The sequence below is a fragment of the Peromyscus californicus genome, unplaced genomic scaffold, assembly GCF_007827085.1.
Source record: "Peromyscus californicus insignis strain IS unplaced genomic scaffold, ASM782708v3 Scaffold_9__1_contigs__length_137607984, whole genome shotgun sequence".
NCBI lineage: Eukaryota > Metazoa > Chordata > Mammalia > Rodentia > Cricetidae > Peromyscus > Peromyscus californicus.
This window is the reverse complement of record NW_026294617.1, coordinates 41,502,967-41,528,524: the sequence shown is the minus strand read 5'-3', so window position 1 is coordinate 41,528,524 and position 25,558 is coordinate 41,502,967. Positions and strand designations below refer to the sequence as shown.

General features: G+C 42.1%; 1 protein-coding gene across 1 annotated transcript in view; it reads right to left on the bottom strand.

Annotated features, from left to right (window-relative positions):
• The window catches only part of Arhgef26 (Rho guanine nucleotide exchange factor 26), a 113,569-nt gene that overhangs the window by 6,526 nt on the left and 81,485 nt on the right, over positions 1–25,558 (bottom strand). Inside the window, exons 9-11 of the mRNA XM_052730988.1 lie at positions 23,184–23,273; positions 19,457–19,611; positions 5,635–5,844 (exon numbers count right to left, since the gene is read on the bottom strand). Coding sequence (XP_052586948.1) covers positions 5,635–5,844; positions 19,457–19,611; positions 23,184–23,273 — 455 coding nt within the window. The remainder of the gene's footprint in view (positions 1–5,634; positions 5,845–19,456; positions 19,612–23,183; positions 23,274–25,558) is intronic.

Genomic DNA, 25,558 nt, shown 5'->3' with positions numbered 1-25,558 from the left:
CTCACTGTGCCTACTAAAGGCTAGATTGGTATTAAAAAGGAAGGCTCTAAAAGGACAGCACATTGCATCCTCAGCACTGCCAGCAATCCTAGCACTTTGGCTCATTAGGGAGCACCACAGGATTCAGGCTAGCATGGGCTGCATAGTGAACTTGTCTCAAAATAAACAAGTATTGAAGGGCAGTCTTATTTTTTCAACATTTTTAGAAGTGATTATTTAGAAAGTGAGAGATATTAATTCAGATTTACAATTCTGACACACCCAGACACAGATACACCCCCCCACACACATACACACCGAAAGTCAGGACTGGCTGTGAAGTTGTTAATATGCTTCCTCTGATATGACAGTGTTCAATATAAGTGCCACCTGCTCAGAGTATCAAATGAAGGCTTCCTTATTTTGGTCCTCCACCCAATAAGGGCATGTGGCATTGTGGTGTGCTATTAAAAATGTTCTGCCCATGGGGCTGGAGACATGGCTCAGTGGTTAAGAGCACTGGCTGCTCTTCCAAAAGACCCGGGTTCAATTCCCAGCACCCACATGGCAGCTCACAGCTGTCTGTAACTCCAGTTCCAAGGGATCTGGCACCCTCACACAAACATGCAGGCAAAACACCAATGCACATAAAATAAAAAGAAGTACATCTTTAAAAAATGTTGGGTCCATTTCTACTTGAAATAATCTTGTTTGTTTACTAATGGTATCTTTACTAAACATGGCTATAATTTGACTTAGAAAAGGAACAGGTTTTTTGAGAAGTACTATTCAAATGTGAAAGATCATGTTTGGACCTAGAATCTAGATTCAAGGAGGAAAAAAAATATTGTAACCTGAAATATATTTTTTCCCTTATAGACTGTCTACTTAATATTGTGATTTTCCTAAAGGAAGGACGAATATGACTGACTCCAAGATACCATTTACAATTTTATTCCACCCTTTTACTTCCTGTTGTAATTAAATAATTACTGAAGCAGGAAGAGTGCAAAGCTCCCTGCAAACAATTCCTCTTTGTCAGTGGCCCAGCACCGGGTGGTCTGGATGGCTGACAGCACCAGCCACATTAGTTAGACTCCCAGCTTTCTCTGTGAAAGAAATGCAAAGAAGGATCTTTGAGCATGCTTTATGATGATTCTATTCTACAGTTACATGTAATAGATTAAGGAAGCTTGTACCTCTCACTAAACAGATACTAGATGTCTCACCCATACATACACCGGACCTAAAGGACATCCAAATTCTACTGGAAATGCAGGAAGCCAAGGACATCACTTGCTACAGTCTGCTGCCTTTGGGAGCTGCAGCTGTCTGTGCTTCATTTCAATGAAAGCAGACAAAGGGGACTCTCCATCTCCCACATTCTAAAGTCTAGAGGGAAAAGATATGACAGTAAAACATTCTTCCCTTGTCTTTTCAAGAAGAGCCACTCTTCATATTTTTCAGACTCTTGTCTGATTAGCAGTACTGCGGGGGATATATTATGTACCCTGATAAACTTGCCTGAGGATCAGAGGACAGAACCAGTCACTAGATTAGACACAGAGGTCAGGCAGTGGTGGCACACACCTTTAATCCCAGCACTTGAGATCTCATGCCTTTGCTTGGGAAGGACACATGCCTTTAATCCCAGGAAGTGCAGAGAAAGGTATATAAGGTGTGAGGAAACAGGAACTCACTCTCTTTAGGCTGAGGATTTCGGGGAGTAAGAACTAGGGGCTGGCTGTTCTGCTTCTCTGATCTTTCAGCTTTCACCCTGATATTTGGCTCTAGGTTTTTTATTAAAAGACCATCTAAGATTGGAACAACACAGTACAATGACTTAAGGTTTATGACAGCCAAACAGATATAATAGCATATACACTACTAGATGTACATCCTACAGAATGGTCAGCAGCGTTCTTAAGAACAAAGGTTGAAAAGCAGAAGGAATTGACAGAGGGTGGGGGAGTTGCTCTAGCAGCAATTCTTTAGGTGTCAGGAAACTAGGAAGGGGCCAATGGGGAGCAGGACATCTTAAGGGGCAGGAGATTAGTTAGCAGGACAACAGAGCAGTGATGGGGAAAGAGGTGGGGTAGAGGTTGGGAAAATGAAAGCATGAGGAAGGGTAGCTAAAGTGAAGAGTGTAGGAAACAGCAATATGGAAATTTACATTTTTATAAGCAAATTAAAAGTGTAAATTAAAATAAGTAGGAGTTAGAAGGGAGATATCCGTCTTAGCTAGATAATTCTGCTCCTAGAAGCAATGATTATTAAACAGGTATCCCAGTATCACATGGGGAATCCCTCCTGTGAGTTTTTGGTCCCAAGGGACCCCAAATAATGCAGGTTCTTGCTATTCTTCCTGGTCACCCACCAGAACTGGATGATAAGACACTATTACTAAAGACAACATGTATCTTGATTGCAACATATAGAGAAAGGCAGAACTGAGCAGAAAACTTCTTCCCTGATGGCTAGCTTTCATAATGCCAGAGAACGCTCTATAGACTGCTGGGAAAGAAAGGGCATCAACTTTGAACCCTCTGAACAAGAATACCAACCACTAGGCAAGAAGTGCCCACTGCTACAATAATGGTACAACCATTATAGGGGCAACCAATGTTCTATGATTGCATTTGGGCCTGTTCCACAAGAGGAAATTCATGGTTCATACTATGAGCCCAAACAAAAACCCATAACTGGGGAAAACATAGGCCATAAGAGGCAACTTACTACTGATGTTTATACTGACATGAGTCAAACTGCCTTCTAAACACATATGTTTATACCCATAGACAAATTTTGCTCTCATCCTTAGAGAAGCTTCTCTTTACAGCAAACTTTCATGAATGCAGAGGCGTTTGGTTGCTTGGGTAAGGGATAGTTGAATGTACAGCCCTAAATGGGACATTTATACCACCCCCTTTAGGGCTCAGAAAATACTGAGGTAGAGGTGATGGAAAGAACATAAGAGCCAGATGACAGGGCGGAGAAGAACTACAAAATGGAATCTTCTAGACACGACTCAGCCACTGTAAGCATGTACTCATAGCAGCTGTGGTTGCTTTCACTGGGCTTGCACAAGGCTCAACCTGTCCACAATTACGGATAGAAAAGGGGCTAATGGGGCATTGCCCACCCTGCTGAACTATTGGCCACTGGTGGGTTCTGGATGAGAACCCATTTGTCGGCCCACAAATCCAACCAATATTTCACAAATCTCAGATGCAAAGAACACTCCTTAAGCTGACCAGAACTGATTATTCAAAACCAGATAGCCCACACCATAAAGAACTGCTAAGTGTTTTTACGAGATAAATATATTTAAGTTGATTTAAACAGATCATAATGTGTACATTTTATAGTACTCAATTAGTATGTTCAGCTTTTATGTTTCCAAGTATAAGTTTAAAATAAGACAAAACAGAAAGGCCAGTAACTCATGACTAGTCTAAAAATGTCCACTCGCAGCATGGAACAATTTGCTAGACGTTTAAAGAACTAATTGTGAGAGTGTACGTGTGTTTTAAGGAAAGCGCATTTGGGAGTCATTTATTTTTATCTCTACCAGTGCTATTTTGTATCTTGCCAGCATCTGTCCATTTATTTATCTTAAGAATTATTATTTTTACATTATGTGTTCAAATGTTTTGCTTGTGCATAAGTATGAACACTGCAAACATGTCTGGTACCCACAGAGACCAGAAGAGGGCACTCTAGATCCCTTAATGATGGTTGTAAGTCATCATGTTGGTGCTGGTAAGTGAACCCAGGATCTCCACATGAACCGCAAATGCTCTAACCACTGAACCATCTCTCCAACCCCGTCTAGTCATTTATTTCTCAGCTGTAATTGAGGCCAGAGAAGAATGACAGTCACTCCTTCTGTTCCCAAAGAGAAACTTCTACCCCCTTGTCCCTTCTGAAATGTTCTCCTGCTATTAATGAAAGAACTACGAATATGAGTCATACTCATGGGTTTATGGGTGACATAACTAAATATTCTGAGAACATGCCTGGCTAAGAAAATGGGCAACTATTCAGCCCAAGGCAAATCAAAGGCGAGGGGGCAGAACAGATTCTACAGTCTTGGTATGAAAAGAGCAGGACATTGCCTTGGAATATTTATGAAACAAGAGATGGAGATTTCATAAATTATGGATGAGCCAGTCAGGAAAAGCTCTGTAGTACACTGGCAAAGCCTGAATGAAGAGCCAACTGAATAAAAGAGGAAAACACTAGCAGAAGCAACCCTTTCTGCATTCCTAAGTACAGAGGGGGCATTTCCATGAGTTTTCCGGAATGTCTGGACAAGTATTAACCCCCAAAGAGTTTAAGCTTTTCTTAAAGTTACACAAAATCCAGCCTATCAATTCCATTTTTTAAAGAGGTTCCCTCACACAAAGGAAGCCTAGCTCTGCCTCTGCTACCCAAGGACTTCTAGGGTTGAAGAGATAGATGCCTTTCCTCAAGCCTGGCCCTGGGTGCGTCCGGTGCTCGAGTCTAGAAGCACAACCCCAAGGATGCTCTCAAAAGCAGCAGCCACGGAAGGCAGTGCTGGCAGCTCTCACAGGCTTTTCTACAGCTCCCGGGGAAGAACTGCAGGACCTTAGAAAAAGACTTCTGTAAGAAAATACCTTTACATAAAGTCTTAACTAAGCTTGGGGCTGCCACTCACTACTATCTGTGCATCTATTTGAACCACTCTACATGTGAATGCTAACAGATGATGGTAGGAAACATACAAGGTCCTGAGAGGACACAGATTTAGGGAATTCCTTTTCTTCCATTGCTCTGTTCCCTGACCAACATAGTACTTGGTCCATGATGATATCCAAGTGGCTTCTTGTTTCCAAACAGATTGGTCAGCAATGTCAAAATGAACCAAATCTCCAAGGTAGACTTGCAAATGAAGCCCTAATCCCCGCATTCAGTGTGAGAGTGGCCTGCACACTAAGCAGGAATGAAGCCACCGGTGCATGCAGAATGTCTGTTCTGCTTTCAGAGACTGGCTGGAAAGAGGGACCAGGAAATGCTTTCCTAAGTCAAGTATGTCTCTGAGAGTCCTTGTGCTCTGTTTGACTGAAGGCAGATGATTCAGAAATTACTTCAAATTCAATACCGAAGAAAGCAGCGTTTGCTTAGAGTCACCACCATTCCATTATTTTGCCTAAAGGAGATGAGCCCTTTTTCAGGGCTATAAGGTATAGCAACCACAAGGCGTCCATGTGAAATGCTAAGTGGTGTGTCCCAGCTTTTAGCATTAGAAACAGTGTCTCAAGGGCTACAGAAAGTCAAGGACAGATGATGTAAAGCTACAGAATATTCCAAATGAACCTGCAGGAATAAGAAAAACAGCTTCATCCTAATGTTTTCGTTTATGAAAATGTCAGTATTTAAATAATTTTTTGTTTAATGAAAAATTCAACTAAAATGCATTCATTAGGACTTACAGGGCCCAAATAGCAAGATCCCTCCCTAGAAATACTGAGGTGATTATATCCGCTAAAAGCACCTGGATGCTGTCCTCAGCACACAGTAGGTACACAGCAACAGAAATAAAGAGCAGCCACTGTCTGTAGAGAGGAAGAGCAGAGGGGTGAAGCAGAGGGAGGTTAGGTAACTCTGACCCTTTTCCCCGTGTTCACTTACTGGGTCTCAGCCCCAAGCAGCATGTCCACCTTCTCATTGGCATGGTTGCTGAGGACAGTCAGAGTAAAGAGGTGAGTGGCAGAGCTCTGTCTTGAGTAAAGCATTGTGGAAGTGTTCTTCCCTGGAGAAGAATTAAGCTCTTCATTGTCACAGGATTCCACCAACAGCTGATCCCTCAAGGAATAATCATTGACGTTGTAACTTTCTTCACTAAAAGAGAGGGGGAAAGAATATGTTAATCAGCAGCTATGACTGTGACACTGTCAGAGAGCAAGTCACATTTTTTTTTTTTTTTTGAGAAGTAGGCAAGACATCCGAAGGAAGGAAAGAATGAACTGCTTTATAACATGAACTGGAATCTGAATTTTATCTAGGGAAACACCAACACTATGTACATAGCACACTAAAGTACATTCTCAGATAAAAGAGCACTATGTTTTTGAAAACACAGATCATTTCTTACATGGACTTAAACATCAGCACAAATCAAAGTTGGGCACTTCTTGAATCCAAACTATGAGAAATTTCAACCAAACACCCAAGTATCTAAGCGGCAACACCGTGAGACTTACACTGCCGTTTTAGGGACAATACACCAAGGTTAGAGCATTGAAAAGATGAAGTGTTGGATAATGAACCCAATACAGAGCTTCCTAGGCTACATTTGCCACTATGCTGGAACTGTTGGAATCAGTGAGACTTGCATGCATTGTGACTGGTGAATGGTGCATCCCCCAGCTTTTACACCCACCTCCACCCCAGAATGAAGAGGAAGCTGTAAACACCTACCCATGCTCAGGTAGCTCAAGGCTTACCCCCTCCCCCACCAAAGGACCACAGCAGAGGATGGAAGGAACACCCTAGAGGTCTGCTTGTAGAAACTGAACCTCAGGGATCTGCTTATACAGCAGAACCCCTGAGGAGGTCTGCTTGCTCTGGCAAAAGGCCATGTCTATCTTCTCCCACATTATGGCCTCCTATTTCAGAAGCCACCAGACTTAATCCTGCTGTGTCCCCATCCTTGCTTATCCACCCTCACACTGTGAGCAAGGCTAATTCCCTCTCAGGACAACTTGTTCCTGAATGCCTCCCACTGTGCCCGTCTGGAGGGCCCTTCCTTAGGGAGTTTAGGAAAGCCTGAGGCCTCAACTTCTGAACCTTCCTCCACCTTCTAATCCATTACGTTGTTTCTTCTAACAGAATCGTGGTCTCTCTCTAGAGGATGCTGTCCCCATCCCCCCAATGGCTCTGTTCACTTCCAGAAAATGATCACTTCCTGCTCCAAAGAAGGCCTAGACTTTGGAGCTCATGCTATTCATCTCTGTTCTAATCACAGACTTCAGAGTCTCCCAGTGACTCCCAAGCTTATTGTTTCTATCCAGCACGACTTTCTTCTTTGCATTACATGAACAACTTCTCTTGCTGTGGTTTCTCTCGGTTCTTTAATGTCTCCAGTGGCCGCGGTCTCAGCCACCTACCCATGCTTATCATCACCATCAAACACAGCCTCTCATCCATTCCAATATTAGCCGAGACACACTGTGCTCTACCTGGCACCCATCGTTCTAGCTCACCAAATCCTCATCCCCCAAAGTTATTTAACATACCAGTTCCTACTCATTGACTCTATGACCTTTTCCTTTGTTGATTAATTCCTCACACCCCCACCGTCATGCATGTCAAATTACCCAGCCTGGATTCCTTGTACCTAGATAAAATCATTTACAAGCTCATCTACCTTGGCTGCACTTGCTTGGCAAATTCCAAATCTACCTATATACAGCCTTCTGTTCTCTTCCATTCTTGTAGATAAACCTCAGCTGAACTGCTAAGTAAACAGATAATCCTACAATAAATTCTAATATACTCTAAGAACAATGACATTCTCTCACTTAATAGCAAATATAAATATATGAACTTAGAAGAGCTGAAAGAAAATCCTTGTGTCCAAATATACTAGAGGTTTTAGAAAAAAAAACATTTTGTTCAAAAGTTCTAGGGCCTTCTTTATTCAGTAGTAAACATTCTGCCTAGTAACTGTCCTTGGAAAACGTTACAGTCTTTTTTTGAAGTTTAGTTTGATAGATTCTCCACTCAGAAAACAACCTTCAGACCAAATCTGTTGTTAGGGTCATGTCTGTATTCACTGAAAGTTCCCATGGCAAGAACTGGGGCTGCTACACCCAGGAACATAAGGATGTTTTCACATTATGGTCAAAGGAAGAAGGCAGGACAGAACACCTTACAATGGAACATGGTTGTATCTTTAAAGAATCTTGTTTACTAGAAACAAAGAAATCAATTGTTAGCAGGGCAGAAAATGTTTACAGTGTCAGGACATCTCAGACATAAATCTAACAGCCTGGGAGTCAGGATGTGCATGCATGCGCGCGCGCGCGCACGCACGCACACACACACACACACACACACACACACACACACACACACACACACACACACACACACAGAGGGAGGGTCAGAGGGTCAGAAAGAGACCCCACTAAGACAAAAAAAAAATTAAAACGAAAGCAACATCTCAATAACAGTAACAAAAACCAGGTAGTAAAGGATTCTAAGCTCCTGCACCTCCAGCTTCAGGTAGTTTTGCTTGTTAGGTTGCCCCTGATAAGACAGAACTCAAGGACTGAGTTCCCAGGAGACAAATGTAAGCTCTAATGCTTAGTCTTTATGCCTCTTCAGTTTTAGAATTCATATCTTCCAGTGTTTACCTAAATATTAAAAAAACTCCAGCTATCAAATTTCATTTCATCAATGCTTTGAGTTTTTTTAAAGATATTTATTTAAAAAGAACAGAAAAGCTTTGGTATTTCAAAAGCCAACAACCATCCACTACTAGAAAGTTAAACACCTTTCCCAGGGACCCGAAGTACAAAAGCACAGATCCCACTGGCTCAAGGTAAGAAGGAGGCAATGGGCAAACTGGCTGTGGGCAGGGAACCACATCTTCCCGGAAGGGCGGCCAGAGGACGGTTATGTCTTAGGAATCATCAAAGCCAGAAGCAGATACATTTTTTTTTTTTTTTTGAAACAGGGTTTCTCTGTATAGCTTTGCCCCTTTCCTGGATCTCACTCTGTAGCTCAGGCTGGCCTCAAACTCACAGAGATCCACCTGCCTCTGCCTCCTGAGTGCTGGGAAAAAGGCGTGTGCCACCACCGCCCGGCAGAAGCAGATACATCTGAAAAATGTTCATTAATTGTTCATTTAAGGAACAAATACAATGCCGCCGCCGACCACAAGCTAAGGCAGTTGCTTGACCCAGTTGAGAACAGTTAGCCCTTCAAATGTCCACTTTGCATGGTAAACCCGGTCATCCTATTCACAGCTATGGAACTTCACCTCCGGTGTTTGTCTGAATGGAGAACTTAGCTTCGTTTGGATATCTAGAACCAAAGCAGTCTCCAAGAAAGATGTTTTCTGTCTTTTAAGTGACTTTTGGTCACCCATCCAAGAATCACTGTTATCTAGATAGTAAACTTTTTCATTATATAATAATATAGAACCTAACACTTGACTACTTTTTAAATGTGGGCTTCATATGAAAAATACTTGGTATCATGTAACAGTAGTGAAATTAAATTGGTTAGTTACCTTCAAACCCAGAGAAACAAAAACTGCAGAATGGCTGGCTCATTTTCCTTTCTTTCTTTCTTTCTTTTTTTTTTTTTTTTTTTTTTTTGGTGTGTGTGATTTTTGAGACAAGGTTTCTCTGTGTAGCCCTGGCTGTTCTGGAACATGCTTTGTAGACCAGGCTGGCTTCAAACTCACAGAGATCTGCCTGCCTCTGCCTCCCAAAAGCTGGGATTAAAGGCCAGCTTGCTCACTCTTGGAAGATACTTCTGGTATGCTGTGGTGATATATTGTGCAGCCTAATAAACTTGTCTGAGGATCAGGGGATACAGCCAGCCACTAGATTAGACATAGAGGTCAGGCAGTGGTGGCACACACCTTTAAGCCCAGCACTTGAGATCTCATGCCTTTGCTTGGGAAGCACACACACCTTTCATCCCAGGAAGTAATATGGCAGGGCAGAGAAAGGTATATAAGGCATGAGGAAACAGGAACTCACTCTCTTTAGGCTGAGGATTTCGTAGAGGTAAGAACTAGTGGCTGGCCGTTCAGTTTCTCTGATCTTTCAGCTTTCACTCTGATATCTGGCTCTGGGTTTTTTATTAAAAGACCATCTAACATTCAAACAACAGTATGTTCTCTCATACACTCACATACAGATATTTAATCTTGCAAAGGTTCAGAATAAGGGCCATGACTCCTCTGCCTCTGAATCTGCTGAGTATTGCATGAAACTCATTCTTCCGTCAGTCAGCACCTGCAATTTCTCCCCAGTTCAGAAGGACAACTGACCACAGTGTGTTCTGGAGAAGGAAGAAGGGAGCCTACTACCAGGCACTTCTAGTCCAGGCTTCCGCTTCCGCTCCCTCAGGTCCCCAAAGGCTGAATGGAGCGGGAAAGAAATTCCCTTTCCTCAGGGAAGTTGACTCTAATCAGACTTCCCCATGTTTGTCTCCATCATTTAACAAACATATGGTTGACACAGTTTCTGGAACAATTTGGCTCATGTAATTAGGAAGTTGAATTGCTCAGAAAAAGGCAAATGGAAAAGCCACCTTTCCTTGCTTGAACGAGTTTACACGGCGACTTCCTTCCATTGTGCCACACGAGCTCTGCACTTGCAGCTGTTCAGGCCCCCAGTTCTGTGCAGGCAGCCTCCGCTCAGGTGCAGGGACCCAATCAAGTCCACAGAGCTCTGCTGCTGTGTCTTAAACAACAATGAGTCTCCCCGTTGAAACCCACTGGAAGTCCTAGTAACCTCTAGCCACACTCTCCTTCTTTAAATTATTATCTTAAACAACCACAAAATAACTATCCACAGAGAACAGGATATGATGCTAAACACCTATCACAGTTATTTTCCCTTCTGGAAAGAAGGCTGTGTTCAGACATGTAGGCAATGCCTGAATGTACGTCACACATCGCTGTGGTGATACGACATTATGACATAAGCCTGATCATAAAGAGATCCTTTTGGCTTTTTTTGTGGTGCTGGGAATGGATCCAGGGGCTGCGCACAAGTTAGGTCAGCACTGAACCAATGATGAGCTCCACCCTTGGCCTTCCCTTTATTAGGTGAATCATTATGGAGCACTTTTACTTCCTGTCCCTTAATTTCCACAAAGGTTGGGACACTTCTCATAATGGAAATTTATTTATTTGAATATTATTTCTTTTAAATCAGAAAAACATTTAAAGACCACATACAACAAATTCATGTTTGAAATATCCCAAATGACAGAGATACTCGAAAATCTGCAGCACTGAGCACAGAAATAATCAGCCATTTCGGCCCAGTCAGTTTGGGAAGGAGAAGGCCAGCATGAGGATAAAAGGATGTTGACCTATAATCCTGTCCAATTTGGGGTTTCTTTTTGGTTTAAGAAGAAAGTGTCTAATGTTAAGTACTGTGGCAAGTCTGGGCAATGAGTCTGTTAGTATGTGATGACTTTCTGCACATTTGACCTCTTTCAAAGTAAAAGTAGAAAGAAAATATGGTTTAAATCATAAGTGCATAGATGTGCAGACTATCAGTATTCTCACTCCAGGTGTCTGTGGATGGCTAAGTGTGTGTGGCTCAATCAACCAGGAGGTAATGGGATGTCTTCTCTGTTCCACTAACTGCTGTAGTTAGTCTATAGACTACATCACTAGCTGAAATATAACCACAAAGTGACCATGAATTCAGTATAATGACTGAGAAAAAGAACTCCAAATAATATCTCTCCTATATATTAATGATATCCAGTTAAATAATATGATCAATGAGGGCCAGTGAGATGGACTCAGGGGTAAGAGTTGCTCTGAGGACATGAGTTTGGTACCCAAGTCTGTGGTAGTAGGGGGAAACTGAATCCTACAAGATGTCTTTTGGTCTCTACATTCTACACACATGCTGTGGTACTACACACACACACACACACACACACACACACACACACACACACACACAAATAGACAAATGTAATAAAGTTTAATATTAAATATAATTGAACCCATCTCATTTACAACATCAGAAAATCTCAAAATATTTATGAGGAAGCTTATCAGAATTTTCTATATGAAGACAACCTTAATATAATAAAGGTATCTGTTCTTTCTAATGTAACTTATGATCTTAATCCAATCAATCTAAATGCAAACCCCAAAATGGTTTTGTGGGGAGAGTTGATTGAGTAGAGGGGTTAGATGCATTATTTTAAATCATGTGGGAAAATAGACATGCAGACTACACAAAACAAGACAAGAATGAACTGGCCCTTGGACATGCTAAGACATTTATAAATCTACAGTAGTTCAAGGACCAGGACTGGGTAGGAGTTGACAGATGGACTAGAAAAATAGACGGATGAGTTCATAAACTGATTTAAACACATTTAGGGATTTAATGTATGATACAGGTGGTTTTTTTCAAACGTGAGGAATTGATAACCAATAAATAATTTTGGGAGATTTAGAGAAACATCTGACATTGCTTAAAATTTTGCATTCAAATCTCATTCCTTAAGGCGAGCTGAATCCTTAGATTTGGTATGTCCAGGTTGTTAGGAGTCCTGACAAGCGAATGGTGGATTGACAAGGTAAGTCAGGCCTGCCCTGTCTTAAGACAGAGACTTTCAAATATGCACCGACCTTGTGGAGGAGTCTCACTTGGACCCTGATTAGCTATCATCCTAGATACTTGCTTTTGTTGGTCAGAAAAGGAGAAATCATGCTTGACCAAGATGGATCCATGGGGTGAAGGAAAGAAGTGTTGGCAGGGAAAGCCAAGGGTTAAACCACAAAGAGCAGCTTCCCTGCTGTTTTTAGCACCAGGAGAAGGCTTGCATACTTCACATACTGTCCTAAGAACTCTATTACATGGACCAAGGATGACTGATGGAAACCTAAGCAACACTTCCAATTTTCCTTTTTATAAAGAAGTTAAATTAAGAGAAAGAGGTGTTACAGAGATTTATCTAAAACATCACACTGACTCCCAGCATGTATCCTCAGGGTAGTGGCAAGGGTTTTTTTTTTTTTTTTTTTTTAACCTATTCAGTATGCCTTTTCCATAGGTTTTGTCTAAAACATTCATACAGCCTCTGCCCTAAAAATCAAACTAACAACACTTGAGCACAAAGACAAATGTCTCCTGAGCCAGCAGTTGCCTGTGCTTCCTCAGACCAGCACTCATGGGCTAGGGAAATGGTCCCCAAGGTCACTATGGTCCAGCAGCCCATGAAATACAGTGCTCGGGCGTTGGCATTATTCTGCTGGCTGTCAGCACCGAAGTCAGTGGTGGCATGCACCTGTGGCGTTCTGAAACGCTCTGTCTCCTAATGCCTTCCATGACATTTCCCAGGCATTCTTCAGAACCATTCTTCCATAGCTACCTGATGTTCTCATAGGGATGGCATGGTTCTGCCACTGTCCCAGGAGTGCTGAGGCCAGGAGCATACAAGACTGCAATTAATGAAAAGAACTTCTTTGTGTTGTCCTCCAGGGCTTGTACAAGAGATCTTCCTCTGCAGATTTCAACTTGTTCCCCTGGCTCATTCAGTAGCACGATTTCAAAATCCCTACACTTGCTTTTGTGCTTAACTGGCATTAAAATACTCCAGTCAAACACTGCTGAGACAGAGGACATTGAATAATGCTGGAATTTACTTCCAGTTAAGGGATGAAAAAAACAAAACAAAACAAAACCAACTGATCTACCCGATGGGGACTGATTTCGTGTGTAAAGTGTGGCTCAGGACACATCTAACAAGTAATTTTGTGGACTTTTCGGAAGGAATGCGTTTCAGCACAGCAGGAAGATGGCAGAAATGACTCCAAAGGCCTGCTTAGAGGTAACCCATCCATACCTCCTTTGTGAACGAGGACAGGGTCCCAATCCTTCCATGCTTCACTGCACTCATCTGTACAATGATGGTAACAGTACCAAGGCACCGGGTTGTTGTGGGGATTAGGTGAGATTATATGTGGATTAGCTCCTTGTCATGTACAGGCCTTATAATCACTCCTAGATCATACCAAAAGTTAGCTATCATTTTTTGTTTTTCTAATAGAACAGCATCCATTGAAACTGCCTGAGAATTTTTTAAAGGCCTGATAATTACATATACCCTGCAAATGGACAAGCGAACTAATAAGCAGAATTCAAATTAAATACTCAATCACAAGATTCACAATTTGCCCAGAGCTCTGACTAGCAAAGAGGCAATATTTACACTGAGACTGATTTCAAATAACCTTTCTTATTCAATTCCTCAAAATAGCTCTCAAGACTAACAAACATGCCCCACACTTCCTATCCATTGTCCGGAGAATAACAAAGGGGAGAAGTGAGGATCTTATTCGCCAGCAGGAAAAGCATCTGTTGTGATTAACTGCCACCAAAGAGGGTGGCCAGAGACTGCCGGATGGTCGGATTCCACAGCCCAGCACTTGCAATGCCTATCATCCTTGACTAAGAAGAGGCATGCAGCTCAATGAGCTGTGAGCCCCTTGCTAGAGCTTCCTACCTGCAGTGATCAGGATGCAGCACGATCAGAGAGCAAGCAGACAGCCTCTCACATGGCTAACAAGGTTACCCCAGATTATAGGAATCACCCCTGCTCCGGTTTAGGCTTACCATCATTGGAGTTACACCACGAAAATAAAAAAAATGCGCAGTTGGGTTGTTCTTTACTAACTGAGGGGACTGGTTCCAGGAACTCTCAAACCTGTGAATAAATTACATCCCTCCTTACAAAGTCGCATATTTGCCTATAACCTTCATATATCACATTTTTATTTTATTTGGTTTTTTGAGACAAGGTTTCTTTATGTAGCTTTGGTGCCTTTCCTGGAACTCACTCTGTAGCCCAGGCTGGCCTCAAACTAGAAAGATTTAGATTGTAGAGAAAAATCTGAATATGAGAGAAATCTGTGAAACCACCAAACAGAGACGTCTAAATCACATGACCATGACAACATTCTGAAAACTATTCTAAAAAATGGAGTGATTTGGTGTAAAAGAAACATGTGGTCCCAGAACTACCTTAGGCCATTACTGCACATTTCTTAACTATGTTTAAGTAAGGTGATGGTAAGTGGCCAGGAGTCAGTGGGTCGGATTGTATGCTGCAAAGAAGAAGGATGTATGGGAACCCGTTTTCAGGTTCCTAGTGGCTTTACCCAGCAGGTCTGCATAGAGAGGATGATTAGACCACAGGCCTGAGTGCAGGTGTCTGAGATGGTCTGCACTTGGCTGTGCTCGGGGGAGGTCTTTTGCTCCACCCTTTGGTGTCTCTATAAATACACTGGGGCAGAGACAGGGCCTGTTGGAAAAGGTTCCAGGCCCTCTCAAGGCTATCCTGTATTTTCTATATGTTTATCTCCACAATCTAAATCTTTCTAATATTTCCTGCTGCTCACACTCAAGAAAACTCTGGGGAACTGTGGGGTTGGTGGATAAACACCCCGCAAGGATGGAGTCCTAACTCCCGGCATTTTGAAAGTTGCCTTATTTAGAGATAAAGCCTTTGCAGATGTAATCAAGTCATGGTGTACTGAAGTAGGCTATGCATCCAAGAACTGAGTGATAAGAGGTGGGGGACTCAGAGACACACAGAGGCATAGCAGAGAAGCAGGTCATATGGAAACACAGGTAGACTGGAAAGAATGTTTGGAGCCATTGGGCGCTGGAAGGGGCGGGGCTGGTCCTTCCAGACCCCTAAGAACTAAGGACTCTGTAGAACTATAATACAGCAGCTGTAAAGAGACCCATCCAGGGACACTGCATCTGCTCTCTGCTTCAGATAGAATTAGGAGAAAAGACCAGGCATATACAAGGCACTAAATGAAAAGACCGTAAACTGCCTCACAAACTTGGGGAGTTCTAACCAACGAAGGTCTTAGGAAATAGGACCAATCATACTTAACTCCATAAGGCTGCACATGTGTGTAGAGTCAAGAGCCAGCTTATTGTGTTATCACTGGCACATGTCAGCTACTATGTGTGAGGACACACTAATCCACTACTGTCTGGTACCCTATCACGTGTTTAATACAGTATTACTGTTACTGCTGTGCCAAGGCATGCACTGACATGCACCAGTGGTGCTCAGGAAGCAAAGCTGGCTTAGGGTCTGGGGTTGTTCTGAAGTGGCTTTCACGCAGGGAGGCAGGTGAAAACTCCTGGAGATGGTTTTGTTATCACACTGGGAAGGGGTGTTGTTAGCAAATGGTGGAAAGAGACCAGAGATACTGCTTAACACTACATCACAAGGCCACCCCGCAGTAAAGACGCACAGGCCCCACAGCAACACTGCTGAGGTCAGGATCTAGTGGGACCCAGGTGGCTTCCAGTCACAGCTTCAAACACCAAAGAATTCACTTTTTCAGCAAAAGCAGTCAAGTTAGATGCATCCCTTTGACATTTTATAGAGCAGAATAAACTATTAACAAAATGACTAACAAGCAACTTAGATCTGATAAAAAAAATTTGTTTTCTTCTAATCTAAAAAAGTAAAAAAAAAAAAATTAATCCCAGTACTTGGGAGGCAGAGGCAGGTGGATCTCTGTGAGTTCGAGGCCAGCCTGGTCTACAAAGCAAGTTCCAGGAAAGGCACAAAGCTACACAGAGAAACCCTGTCTCGAAAAACCAAAAAAAAAATAAATAAATAAATAAACAGATAGATAGATAGATAGATAAACAGATAAATAAATAAATAAAAAAGTAAAAAAAACCAGAAAAAATAAAAACAAAGAAAAAGAAAAAAAACACTACTGTCTTTGAAGACAACCCCATGGGGCTAACTGCCAAGCCCTGCTCTGCAAACACCAGCTCTATGCTGAAGGGCCACACACTCAGGCAACTAGGAAATGTGTACAGTACAATCTATTGCCAGTTTGGACTGGAGGAGGAAGAATAACGGTCCTCCCATGGAGTCACTCTCAGTAGCTGGAAAGAAAGCCAGTCTCCTTATGCTAAAAACTACTGGAATCCCAGCAGCTAAGCTCCTTGCCTAAACCTTATAATTTCAGTCCGTCCGTGGGTGGTTGGATCAGCCCTCGAGAGCTGGCACAGATAACGATCCCTTATCTCTCCCTTGTAGACACGTCTGAATTACTGCCTGCCTCAAAGGGGCTCTATCTCCTTCGCTGCTGCCTCTGGCATGCCAGGCATCTGCAGTTGCCTCCTTGAAGCTACTGTGTAAATACAGCAGTACATACTGTACATTTCAAACCCTGCCTGTTTATCAAGCCTCTTTCCCACAGACTCACGTCATGAACAAGCAGTCTCTGATGGTATTTCCTCAGCTGAGAGGACATTAGACACATGATGAACTTAGGGATGGGGCAAGAAAATACCAGTCTTGACGAAAGTTAATTAGGTGCTCAGGTTGCCCTCTCCACTGGGAATATATTCCTTGCTCTTTCTGACATTGAGATTACAATTTCAAAAAACTATTTGAGCACATGAATTTGGCATAGCTGGATAAACATGAAATAAAATGGCAAAGCCACCTGTGAAGAGCAAAATCAGCTAAGTAAAATAACATCTGCCTTAATTCTGTATTTATTGACTAGTTCTGTGCAGGTTCAAGAATAAAGCTGCACTACCCTGGTTTTAGAACTATATCTAAAGATGATAACTTCTATCAATTTGTCAGTCAACACAGTCAAAATGATTCTAATATTTAATATTGGCACGGTATTGTCAATCATTATTTTATCACTCAACTCAAACGATTAGTTCAAACTCTGAGTCCACAGAGACAGCTGGAAAATGTTAGAAACCAAGAGTTCTGACACTTGAAAGGACATAATTGTGCTCCCTAAAACTTACCTTATGTTGAAAGCCAAGCATGGTAGTACACAGGGTAATCCCAGCATTAAATAAGCCAAGGCAGAAGTGATGGACAGAGGCCAACCTGGCTACACAGTGAGCTTCAGGCTAGCCTCAGCTAACTAGAGAAACTGTCTAAAACCCCCATGACTCTGAGAAAAAAAAAATCTATAAAAGTCAAGAAAACATGATGTGCTTGCTAGGCCTTTGGGAAGAGGGAAGCTCACCTAAGAAAACGGCTCTCCCCGACTGGCCTGTAGACAAGCTTGTGGGGGCATTTTCTTGATTAACAATTAATGTTGGTGGGTCCACCCTATGACAGGCAGTGAGTGCCATTCCTGGGCAGGTAGTACTGGGTGGTATAAGTAAGCCTTGGCCTAGCCAGTAAGCAGCACTCCTCCATGGCCTCTGCATCAGCTCCTGCCTCAAGGTCCCTGCCCTGACTTTTCTCTGTGGTAAACAATTATGTGGAAATGTAAAATAAAATAAACCCTTTCCTCCTGGACTTGCTTTTGGGGGTAGACCATCAAAGTTCCTGTCCTAGGTATATATGTGGTAGTTTGAATATAATTGGCCCCCATAAGCTCACAGGGAGTGGTACTATTAGGAGGTGTGGCTTTGTTGGAGTAGGTATGGACTTATTGGAGGAAGTGTGTCACTGTAGGGGTAGGCTTTGAGGTCTCATATATGCTCAAGATATCACCCCATGAGACACAGACCACTTCCTGTTGCCTGCAAGATGTAGGACTCTCAGCTACTTCTACAGCACCATGTCTGCCTGCACACCCCCATGCTCCCTGCCATGATAACGAGCTGAACCTCTGAACTGGAAGCTGCCACCTTAATTAAATGTCTTCCTTTGTAAGAGTTGCTGTGGTCTCTTCACAGCAATAGAAATCCTAAGATAGTATACAACTGAAAAATTCATAATATAGTCTGATTAAATAAGAAGCTCAATCTCTGTTTTGTTTAGTTTTGACTCATCAGTCAACATAGTCAGCAACTCAGAACTAGTATTAGAATAAATATCCCATGATAAATTTGGACATTTATTTAATATTTTCATAGAAAGTCTATTTCTACTGTTGAAATTTTACTCTCTGAACCACCCATTCTATCGTATGCCATCAGTTCATCCCATTTCCTTCATATATGGAAATGACCCACAGTTTTCCATTTTTATTTCCAGTCTATAGTCTAACAAAGATGTAAAATGTATCTTATACCAAAAGGAAACGTAGCTGTACGTGAGTAATGTCATCATGTGATACATGTGACAGAGACTGTTCCCTGGAGAAAGGCAGAGATAAGGAGTGTGTGTGTGTGTGTGTGTGTGTGTGTGTGTGTGTGTGTGTGTGTCCGTCCTGGGAATGGGAACTGTTTGAGAAAACAAAAACTTTAAAGATAAGGTTTGTATGGTATTCCTCCTGGTCATCTCCTTAAAGGACATCAATTGCAGAACAGAAAAGCAGAAGGAGAAAAAACCACTTACCAATCAGTTGAGGTACTTCATCTCCCAGGAAGGGAAGCACACTCAATACCTTGCCATTCAGTGGCACATTTCTTAGGTGAATAACCATTAAGAACATATTTTAAACTAAGTCCCAAGGCACACCCGAGTTGCCCCTAGCATGTCCTTAACCATTTATTTTGATAGAGTGCAGCTTCCTCAGGCTTGGCAGGAGAACTGAGTGATGTGGATCCATCAGACACCCAGAGCACTGGCTTGTACCCGGTAAAAGCTCAGGAGAGGGTGGCTGGGATTACGAGATTCACAATGATCTCTTAACTGCACTTGTACTTAGAGACAGTGAAGGACAGATGTGACTGTGACTCAGCACTTAGGATCTACACATCTACCACTCAGGCTTTCGGGGGATGGTGCCCTAACAGGCAACACGTGACCAGCTCACCTCTTCTTCTTAGTGATAATAAGCACATCGTTGAAGAGGAAGAAGTAGACTTGTTGTTTGGACATCCTCTTGGAGAACAGCACCGTGTCTTCCACGTAGGCTGTCAACTCCCCTCTTTTCACCAACCACCGGGAAGAGGAGACGAGGGGAAAAGGCTAGAAAGAGAGGAAAACTCAGTGCCCACATCCAAGTGAAGACCAGTAAGACATTATAATCAAAAGGCACAAAATCATTATTTTATAGGCAAATAGTGGCAAAATGCAATTGGATGTGGCACATTCTCCAGGAGAAAATACAGATTTATTTTTCAACATAAAAACTTATTAGCTTGTCCATACAAAACTGAAACCACAAGAAAATGTTATTGGGTCACAAAATTATGACTCTTCTATTAACTCTGAACTACAAAAGAAAACTGGAGTCACTTAAAATTTAAAAAAAAAACTTAGTGGTGAAATCTATCAGTTATTGTAAATATCTCAAAGAATAGAGACATATGGAAATCTGTAGATACCTGTAGTTACCACAAGACATCTAAAAGTCTGTGTTCACTTTATGAGCCACCAAAGGATTTTTCAAGAAGAAAAAAACCCCACAAAACGTATGTTTTGTCTCCAGAAATCTACTCAGCCATTTTCTTGTGAGCACCTGTTTTTAAGTTTATGGAGTTTCCACTGTGTAAACACATCCCTGAAAACCTCACTCATTCCACTTTCTGGCTATGAAAGCGGAGTTCTTCTAAGGAACCCCTCAGTCTCACACAAAAGACTACATCCAAGGAATTACATTCTCCTTTTCCTCTGTTCAGTTGTGTACAAGCCAACTGGAAAACTCTCAAAACCACAGGATAATTTGTACCCTTTCGAGTTCTTTCTTTTTTTCAAAAACAAAATAAAGTTACTAGAAATTCATATTGCCAAAAATGTGATTTAACAACATACATATCCATAAAAGAGGCAAAAGCTCTTAGACACACAGAACACAGGCATGGTAACACGGCACAGCAGATGTCATCCTGTTAAGTGAAGAATGATTAAAAATGGCTAAAGGAAACTGAGGATATTAAGGAGGAAATGAAGAAGCTGAGAAAGGGTTTCATACTTTTCCAACTTTATAAAGGGCTTTTATTAGAAGGTTGTTCATCAGCTATGTACAAATTCAACAAGGAAGAAGAAAGCTTATGGCTAAACCAGAGCTTTGCATACTAGCTTTTAAGGAGAGTTCTGGGTTTCCAGCTCCTAAAAATTGAATCACACAATTTTCTAACTGGTACAGCAGAGCCCTGTAGGGCAATAGAGAAATGACTGCTTACGATAACTCTGACCAGTGTGCTTAGGAATTGCTACAAACACACACGTGTCAGGTTAGGTCCCGACTGTTGCACCTGCTGGAAGTACAAGGCTGTCCTGCCATTGCTCATCAATCCTGAGTCCGAACAAAGGACAGTTAGGAAGGTGTTCCACCATATATGCCAGCCTATGACAATTCTTTGTTTAGGAACTAGGTAACGAGTTTTTCATTGCTTTGTTGTTTTAAAGTAGATTGATTTTTGGAGTCCCTGTATTCCACTAGGAAATAGTAAAATTTCACTTATTTACCCAAAATTGAGAGTAGCTTTCAGAATGTCTTCTTCCTTTGAAAACAAAAATATGATGTGAAGTATTGTGTGAAAAGCCTCCTATTCCCGCTCTTTCTCACCCACCCAGTTCCCACACACTGACTCCTGCCTCTACATGAAATAGGAGATGCTAGATCTTTCCATTGCCTCTCCAGAAATTTCTTTGGCAAAAAAACACTTTTTTTTAACAACTTAAAAAAAACCTTAATGATATATATGATAACTTTCATAGGTACCTAAAACTTCAATCATCTTTTGTTTCCCCCAAAGTTGAGTAGTTCTATTCTGCTTCATGTTGATGTAATCAATCCTCTATGATAAATAGCTGGATTGTTTCTGTTCCTCTGCTAAAACAAATGCTACGTGAATAGTTATATAATCTTTATATTCACCATTACAGAATAAACTCCCAGAAGCAGAATCGCTGGTTTATAATAACTAGCTTTGTAAATCTGACAGTATGCTCCGGGACTGTGACAATCATTTCTACCAGCAGCCTGCAAAATGCTGATCCCATAACTTCACCAATACAACATCTTCTCACACTTCTGGATTGCTTGGGATCCTAATGCCCATTAGCAATTTCTTTCTGAATGAAAAGTCATATTTAAAAACCTTAATCATCATTTGCCATACCCACACTGGCAGTGGCTCTCTAACTTGTCACTTCCAGTGTGTCCCCTCTCTCCTTTCCTCGACACTGTTTTCATGTGAGATACGGTATGAATACTGGATGAACAAGGTTGCAGCTACTTCTTCCCCTTCTGTAAGCTGCCTCTATTGTCTGGCTTTATTATTCCTCTATAACGAAAGGTTTATAGCTTTATACATTTTTACCTAATGAACTAGGCACTGTTTTCCCTTCATGACTTCTAGATTTGTTCTATGTTGGAAGACCTTCATTAAGACCTTCATTACACCGCAGGTGTTATCTTAACCAAGCACACCGGATTGTGTGCATAATTCTGGGACAAGTCACTCAACTTCTTTGAACTTCTAATTTTCTCATCTTTAAAATGAACTGAATAAAAATGTTTATTATCCACCAAGACAATAAGGTATTTGTCTTATTATCCAACTTATAAGGCTGTAAGTTGTGCTAAATGACATTTCTAAGTAATCTGAATTAGTCAGTAATCTGTTTTATGAATTATGAATCTGCATTTAGATGACGGCAGTCAGGGTCTTACAATGGAAGGGTTTATACCACCCATCACTCAGGACGCCTCGGCCCTTAGCCTGATTTCACACTCATCGTGATGTTGACTACCACTGGTTGAGTGACTTTGTTGACAGCTCTTCTCTGGGGTTTGTTTTCTTTGCTTATACAATAAGAGGCTGTGGCTGTCCCCTTTCAGCGGTTCCCAAACTCTGTACCATGGCAGAGACTGTGCCTTCTACAGAATACCATGACCTGTTGATCGCCAGGAAACTACTGTGTAAGTTAGAAAGTTTCGCTAGGAAAAATACATGGCCATTTTAAATTGCCTTAAATTCGTGTGTTATATAACAATAGAATTACAGTCGTAAGCTTATTCATTATGAACTCCAAACAAAGAATGAGCCATGACCCAGGTTTGCCATTCACTGTCACTTTCTGCTTGTCTGCGCATCCTGATTATCAGCTCACGAGCAGTATCAGACAAGCAGTAGCAGGGGGCATGGGTGCAAAAAAGAGTTGTATGAGAAAACATGCTTAAAAAAAAAAAAAAAAAAAAAAAAAAAAAAAAAAAAAAAAAACGGTCCGTTAACTATCTTTTCTGCAAAAACAAAGTGGTTTCTTACTTGGTTTAGAACATCCTGGTCCAGCCCGGGGGATACCATTATTTGGCAGGACCTACTGACAATGCTTGAGGACTCTCCTTTATCAACTATCAGCTTCAACTAGTTTAACTGTTTGGTGATGTCCTGGGAAAAGCCACACTGTCATGGCCTGGAGAGAAGCCTGGAGACTCCCCTAGGCATCTGGGAAGTCCTCTGTCAGCTGCTCTTTTCAACTGATAGTCCTTCTTTGAAAAGCTAATTCCGGTTTACCTCGTTAGACTCAGCTTTCTCTGTTTCGGTAAGATGTAAGCAGCAGTAACACAACAAACACGGACAGAAGGCTACCTTGATTTTGAATTCCAGCTGGGAATTAATGGTGTACATCATCTCCGTCCTTTCCATCTTCCGGGCTCCTTCATTGCACAGCCGCACCAACTGGAACACAGCACAGCAGGGTGAAGAAACAGGAAGAGACACCTCACTTTACTTTACCTTCTGTGGCCCCTTCTCCCCAAGAAACCTCATTTTCAACTTCAGATCTCTCCCTGAAAATCATCTACTCTCTAGGAGTCCCGGGAACGCATTTCTGATACAGAACACACAGCGCCACCCAACTGGGACACGGTGCTCAGATATGGAGCGTGCGACCAGGAGTGAACAATGGGGGTTGGGGGTTGGGTAAAGGACTCTGAAGAGTTTCAGGGCTGTTTCCTCTGTGGCTCCACAGTCACTACATGGGGTTTCATCACAAACTCTAGGTCTCCATCTATTCTGCTCCTGTCCTCTGCCTAGCTTCATCTTTACCTATGAGAACCCCATTCCACCTCAGGGCAAGCTACAGCTCCTCTCTCCCAGACCAGATAGCAGGAAGCAGGCTACCAACTTCAAAGGCAAAAATCTAAACACAGTGTTACACGTAAAGCATGGGACCACAAAGAGATGCTGGAAGAGGGAATTCTAGGTAATTCTTCAAGAACACCCAGCTAAGGGTAGCTCTGTTCAATCAGAAATACTGGATTATCTGCAAAGAAATGGATTCATGGTCCTTTGATGAACACTTAGTGTATATTTGGATTACTGGACTAACCCTAAATTTTGCAAACTGGCTTTCAAAGATAAGTAAGATAATGAATGTATTTAAAGTCGATAAAAGAAATAGTTCTTTATAATAAAGTGGAGTGAAGATCTTTCCCATTTGTGCAGGAAGCAAGCAAAAGGAGGTCACTAGGAAGTTTCTGGGACCCGCAGTCTCCACTCATCTGTGCCCTGCTCATATGCTACCCACATGGGGGACCATCCCTTTTTCTGCCTTCTCAGTTACCATGTGCCTAACAGCAACTAAACATACATTTTTCTATCTTTAAAGAAATATTACTTCCCTTTTAGCCACAACTCTTTCTCTTTCCATGCCAGGCCTGATTCCTGAAGGAGCTAGCCACCAGGGGCAGCTGATTGCACTGCTGCACACCCCAGTCATTGCTCAACATATTTCAATGAGGATGAACCCTGCAAATGGCTGCTAAGTCATACTCATCTCTTTCTCTCTCAGGAGCGCCCATGATCTAACTGCTTAGCCATTTTCTAGGCCGTTCTATTTTGTTTTACTCTGGCATGTCTCATTTGTTTTTACGTCGCCTGTGCTGGTTACTCTCATCCAAATAAGACTCCATATTGGTGTTCCCTGGTTTTTTTTATTGTTGTTGTTGTTGTTTTTTAACCATGGGCTTCTGGACTTACTATTCTGCATCCTTATCCTAGGTAAAGCTCTTCACACTTCAAACTCGAATATCACCTATGCTGAGTGTTCCCGAACCCAGGTCTCCAATTTGTGTCTCTCCCCTGAGCTCTCATCCAGAACACAAGTTTTATAGGATCTGCATTACATATTTAGAATAGAATTTGTCTTTCCATAGTAATAAAAAGAGAAAATGACTCAGTTTCCTAATCAAGGATTATATTTCCTTGACACCTTCCTTCAAAGTACTCACTAATTCCAATCCTGATGTGGGATGGTCTATATGTCAAATGTGTTGCTGATTGGTCAATGAATAAATCACTGATTGGCAGTGGCTAGGCAGGAAGTATAGGCGGGACTAAGAGAGGAGAATGGAGAGAACAAGAAGCTGGGTGAGGGAGACACTGCCCAAGGAAGATGTAAAGTACCGGTAAGCCACAAGCCACGTGGCAAGGTATAGATTAATAGAAATGGATTAATTTAAGCTGTAAGAACAGTTAGCAAGAAGCCTGCCACGGCCATACAGTTTGTAACCAATATAAGTCTCTGTGTTTACTTGATCGGGTTTGAGCGGCTTGGGACTGGTGGGTGAGAGAGATTTGTCCTGACTGTGGGCCAGGCAGGAAAACTCCAGCTACAAATGGCGCCCAACGTGGTGGCAAGAGTTTCCACCTAAAACCTGAGAAAAAAGATTCTAAAACGGAGCTAAAAACAGCTTCCTAATTGTCTCTCTCAAATGAGCGGCAGCTGCCGGTTTGAGCTACTGGCGGGTTGCTGGCGTGCGCGCTCGACCTGCCGCCATATGGCGGGAATGAGGCCTCTGCAAGTGGCACATTAAGCTACATTGTGGATTTAGCCTTTGTTAGTACAAAACAAAAAAAGAGGTTTCTGGGCTACACACTGCTTTGATAAAAGCGTAGACCCACTATTTCTGAGACTTGATGGTTCCCAGAGCTGGCGGTAACCGCCATGTTGGGAAGCTAAA